Source organism: Coffea arabica, chromosome 11e, assembly GCF_036785885.1.
Source record: "Coffea arabica cultivar ET-39 chromosome 11e, Coffea Arabica ET-39 HiFi, whole genome shotgun sequence".
Lineage (NCBI taxonomy): Eukaryota > Viridiplantae > Streptophyta > Magnoliopsida > Gentianales > Rubiaceae > Coffea > Coffea arabica.
Genome location: NC_092331.1, coordinates 36,750,207 through 36,755,710, shown reverse-complemented (window position 1 = coordinate 36,755,710; position 5,504 = coordinate 36,750,207). Strand labels below are relative to the sequence as shown.

The window sequence follows — 5,504 nt, the reverse complement described above, 5'->3', positions numbered from 1 at the left end:
TACATGATATATGTATAAAAATTAAATTTTAAATTTAAATTTTACATAATTATTATTTATTTAATGATAATAATATATACACTTTCAATAAACCGGTTAAACTTTTAACATTTTTGGAAAAGTGAAATTCAATCCGGAAAGTATCTTAAAAAACGGACGCTCACTGAAATATGTGTTAGTATCAGCAATGTATTAATTCAATGTACCAGTGGGTGCCTAATTCTCTTACCTTTCACTTTCGGTTTTCATATGGTAACTTTCTTTCCTCCAATCACGTAAAAGAGAAAAAAGAAGAAAGTTTTTTCACTATGCAAACTATAAATGCGAGTCTTTGACCTTTACATTTTTCATACACCGATTTTCTGCAGGTTTTCCAACTAGTCTTTCTTGGTTCTAAACAATGTCTTCCGCCGGGGTTACGGTCGCCGACGGCGGCCCTCAGCTCTACTTCTGCCACCAGTGCAACCGCACCGTCACCATCATTCCTTCCCCTACTTCCGATCTGATCTGCCCCACTTGCCACTCTGGCTTCGTCGAAGAATTTGAAAACCCTAATAATGCTTACCCTAATCCTGCCTATTCTCCCGACCCGTTTTTCTCCTCCGATCCGGTGGGGTCATTCTTGCAAGACCTCTTCGTCGGCCCGCAGCGAAACCCCGGTAGTTTGTTTACCGGGTCTCGGGTTTCGGGTCGAAGATCTCAATACGGGGCAGAAGATTTTGACCCTTTTGCTTACATTGTTAATCACGTCTTGGCTCGTCGGAATGCCGGCGAACAATTCCATTTCATGTTTGGCGACGACCATGCTGGCATAGAAGGGTTTCAATTCCCGGGGAGTATTGGAGATTACTTTTTGGGGCCAGGGTTTGAGCAATTGATTCAGCAGTTGGCCGAGAACGACCCCAACCGATATGGGACGCCGCCAGCCTCGAAAACTGCGGTGGAGGGATTGCCGGATGTTAAGGTGGATGAGGGTATGATGAAATCGGAGCTGGCGCAATGCGCTGTTTGTAAAGATGATTTTGAGCTGGGTGTATTGGTCAAGCAGATGCCTTGTAAGCATGTTTACCACAAGGATTGCATACTTCCGTGGTTGGAATTGCATAATTCGTGCCCAGTTTGTCGGTATGAGTTGCCTACTGATGATCCAGACTATGAGAGCCGAGAGAGGAGTGGGTCAGGAGATTCGAACGCTTCTTCTTCAGGGTCTGGAAGTTCTGGTGGGAATTCGCAGGGGCAAAGGAGGGTAGAGAGAGTGCTTACACTTCCTTGGTCGTTGCTGCTTGGAGCTTTTGGGTCAACAGGCCATACTGGGGGATCAGATTCTAGCAGGCAGCCTCAGAACAGGGACTCCAATTAAATATGTTATAGGTATACTTATACCAAATTTATTTTCTTTTCGTTTAGGCATACGTTTGTGTATGTTGATGTACAAAGTTGTTCTGCATGTTGATGTAGATTAATTAACATATTTATTATCATTGCTGATGTTTCTTGATCTGTGTATGTTTGTAATAGCTTAGGATTTTCCTTGCTACGTGATATTTGATATATTTGTTTTGGTGATCTCAAGATTCTGTGTTGATGGAAGAATGGGTTTGCTTCTATAATAAAGCTTGTATCTAGCTTATTTAATGGAAGTGGCTATGGATTTTTGAGGGCTCAATGGGATGACCTTATCTTAGTTGTTTGCTTATCATTATTGCTGATTCAAATTCTATGGTTCTAAAGTATTTGGGAGGGGTTTTGAGTAGACTCTTATTGGGGTACTGGACCGTAGCTGTCACCAGAATATGGACTCAAAGTAAAGAGATCTACTAATTGTGTTCCTAAGTTATCTATTCATCCCAGTTCTTTTGATAGTTAGTGTCCTATTCTTTTGGATTTCCATATTGTATTGCTGATAAAATATTTGATTTGTACTCGTGAAGAATTTCTTTTCTCTCTCTGAAATTAGTTTATTTCATGGTTCTGCAACTAGCTTGTGTCAAAAGTGATTATAATTTCTGCACATTAGGGTGTCAATAGGTTGAACATTGTTGACTTTCATCTGTTTGAATTGATTTGTTCTATTTGTGCCTTGCACATACATTCTCCATTTTAGGTATTTTTGTTCTTTTAACTTTATTGACAACAATCTATAGGGAATGTGTGCTCTCGTATTTTGTTTGTCTGATACAAGAAGTCTTTTTTCCCCCCCTATCTTTATGGTTGACCATCTATGCCTAGTGATTAAAGTTTGAGATTTCTTTTAGACACATCATCCGAAAGGAAATAGAAAAATATAGGTCATTGTTGTTCTGGCGTTCCAAAACTTAAACTACTAGTACTGGAATATTTGTGAATTTAAAGTGTCAATCAACTTAGACAAGTCAGGGTAATAAGATTTGGAAGTCTTTTACATGGAATTCATGCTTCTGCACTGTGGCCCCACAATCTGCCTAAGAGGTTCTTGTAACTTCTGCACTGTTGGTGCTTTGGTCCAAAATCAAACAACTTCTTGTAGCCGCTTTTGAAGAACAATTGTCACGGCTTGTGCTTTGAACTGATCCAATAGCCTTTTGTCCTTTGAGGCTATAGTAGTCTTGCACACAACCTAGGCTGTGAGAAAAAGGTCTTTGGCCCTGTGGACCTTCAAGTAATGCTTCCGTATTCTTCAATTGTTGCTTGTTCATAGTTTATGGATAACAGCTTAGTGTTTGAGAAGATTCTTGATAGTGAATGAATTGGTAGTCTTATCTTACCCAAGATGTGGTTGTGGAGAGGAACAGGAGGGCTTGGGAAAGTTTTAGCAAGTCCACAAGGTTTGAGATGATGTAGAGAAGGAAGGTAGTAATTAGATGAGTGTGAAGTCTTAATTTTGTGGATATGTCTTAAACATGTAATCTAGATGAGTATGCAATTTTCCGTCGATGAGGCATCTTGTGTAATCTGGAACAGCAAGAAACCTTTAATAGCTAAATAATTTTCATGAAGTCTATAGACATTTTCTTCAGACGGGAATAATGAGGCTATAGAATACAGGTCCCTTTTGCATCTGAAACATGCTGATGATGTCCTATTTGTTGGCCTTTCATAACTGGATGCTGCCAAGGAACTCAAATTGTTTGTTTAAGGTGCTATTGAGCATACTGATTGCTTTTTATTTTTTTCACTGCCCTGTTGTTGAAACGATATTGGTACATTTGTTCTTTTTGTTTTTCTCTTTGGTAAAATGGTATTGTTGCTCTCCTCTACTGGTTGTGGAAGATTCCTGTGCTCCCAAGTCCTTTCTGGAGCTGTTCTTTTTACCTGGGAGGAAGATTGTGTCAGTGTATGAGGTTTCATAAATCTTTCAAATTTGTGGATTTGTTGGCAAGAATGATAGAAGATCTTTTTGGGGTGTCGATTCTGCCTGGATTTAGTGAAGTTTCACCTTTTCTCTAAAATGATTTGCTTGAACCTAATTAAAATTTTTTTTCCTGAAATCACATTCTCTAATTTGCAAGCTTCACGTTGGGTGCACTGGGGACCTTAGCAAGCACCTCTGTTTTTTTTTTAATTTAAATTATTAACTTTAGTCTGTTGCTTTGATAAGATTAACCACCTGATTGTTTAGTTGACGTTTTTATGTTATCCACACTGCATGCCTTGTCAAATCGAGTAGCGCATATGTATGTGGTGGGTTAAAGCTCATTCCATCTAGGGGTGTGTCAAACATTAGATCCAGAAGAGGACTTTCATTTGGTATGCAGAACTATGTTTTCGCAGTTTCACTTTTTAGGCTTAAGAAGTTGTTTGTTCTTATTCATGTGCGAGTTTGATGTCGAATATTTTGTGCTTTTCTGAATGATTTGCTCACACCCAATCCCCCCCCTTCCCTCCCTGTGCCGGGGGGGCCTTCTTGGCTATGAATGATTTAACTCTTGGTACTTTGTATAGGATTTACCCTGTTGGCTCAATGGTTTGCTGCTGGTTCCATGTCAGACGCTATAATGGTTGGGATGGCTGAGTTTACTTCTATAGTTTTGACGGACCACAGGAGGACACACAATCACAAATCGTGATGGTTATCAGACCTTTTTTTTCCCCTTGTCTGTCATTTTCTTTATCTTCCCTTGGTCTTTGCATGACCAAATCTTACAACTTTGTACAGTAATATCTATAGGTTTGGTTCGTACCTAATTACAATGATTTTGGTATTAATATCGTATGATTAAGGGTGAGCCCCCAAGATTTAAATGCGAGTCACTAAGCGGAAAAGTAGTGATCATAAAAAATAACTTATTAAGAACCCAACTAGAATGAGATTGATGTTCAGGAGCTCAATGACAGGAGCTTGCACGTTTCAAACTAGCAAGACGTGTCTTACTGTCTTTTGGCAAGGACACGCCTGGAAATTCAAGAATCACTTTTGTCTTGGAGGAAACTAATTTTAAGTTGCTCCTTTTTTATTGCAGAGTAGTTTAAGTTGCCGAAGTATTAAGCCAAGGTAATAGCTGGATCGGGACTTTTTATTCATTAGCAAGCTGTGATATTTACATTATGAATTTGCGACCAAAAACAATTCTGCAATTTCACAGTGAAGCACTTGTAATGGACGCCCACAGTTCCCCTTGCGTGAAAGAATTTTACATCCCTTTCCGCCAAAGAAATCTACGTGATCAAAAAAAAGAGAAAGGAAAATGTTATTTATACATTCTTTTTTTGTTATTTGTACTTTCACTATCATTTTTATTATATAATTTTTATTTATTAAATTATATGATATAACAGGTAGTAGAAGTACAAATAACAAAATATTGAGTGCAAATAACATTTAAAAAAAAAAAAAACTAGCAATTTACAATTTCAGGCAACTAGTACTTGATTTCAGAGTATCAAGTCATTGGATTGAAATTTGGCCAACGCTAAACCAAAAGACTTGGATTTGGATGGCCAGAGTTTTGATATTACAGGTAAAGTAGGGCATGTGCCTTTTCTCCCATCTTTCCCAAACCAATTGCTCCAAAATTACACATTTTGTATTGCACTACTCTGACGAATGGAACTATTTGATGCAAGCAAAGAGTGAAATGCACGAAATTAATAAAGATAAAGAGTGAACTAGTTCAATTGTCTTTGATGTACATTTTTAAGCAATGATTGTACATCAACTTGCTCCATGTTTACATTTTGGAGCTACGATCGTCCATCAACTCATTCCACGTTTCGTAAATTACAAAGTGGTGACCAAGTTCCCAGCTGCATCATTTCAGGACCCTTTCAGAATCATTACCTTGAAGCTCTATTATACTCCATGCCTAGTTGCTGCTTCCTGAGGAACACATCTCGAAGGCTCCAACCGAGAGCAAGCAAATGGGCGTGTCAAAGAGTGTTGGGTGGGTTTTGATGGGATTATGGAAAATGTACATAGCACAGTTTACATCGGTTTTTTTTATGGCTTCAAATTTTTAAGCTTAGAATAGGCTTTTGCAAGAGCCCGATTGCAGACGTGCGAATGAACCCATCCCAAATAAGCCTGT

General features: G+C 38.6%; 1 protein-coding gene across 1 annotated transcript; it reads left to right on the top strand.

The window, feature by feature from the left end:
* Positions 1–338: 338 nt before the first annotated feature.
* Positions 339–4,040, top strand: LOC113719336 (E3 ubiquitin-protein ligase RING1-like). The gene is made up of 2 exons (XM_027244546.2): positions 339–1,371; positions 3,922–4,040. The coding sequence occupies exon 1, from the start codon at positions 401–403 to the stop codon at positions 1,358–1,360; it is 960 nt and encodes a 319-aa protein (XP_027100347.1). The 5' UTR covers positions 339–400; the 3' UTR covers positions 1,361–1,371; positions 3,922–4,040.
* Positions 4,041–5,504: the final 1,464 nt, after the last annotated feature.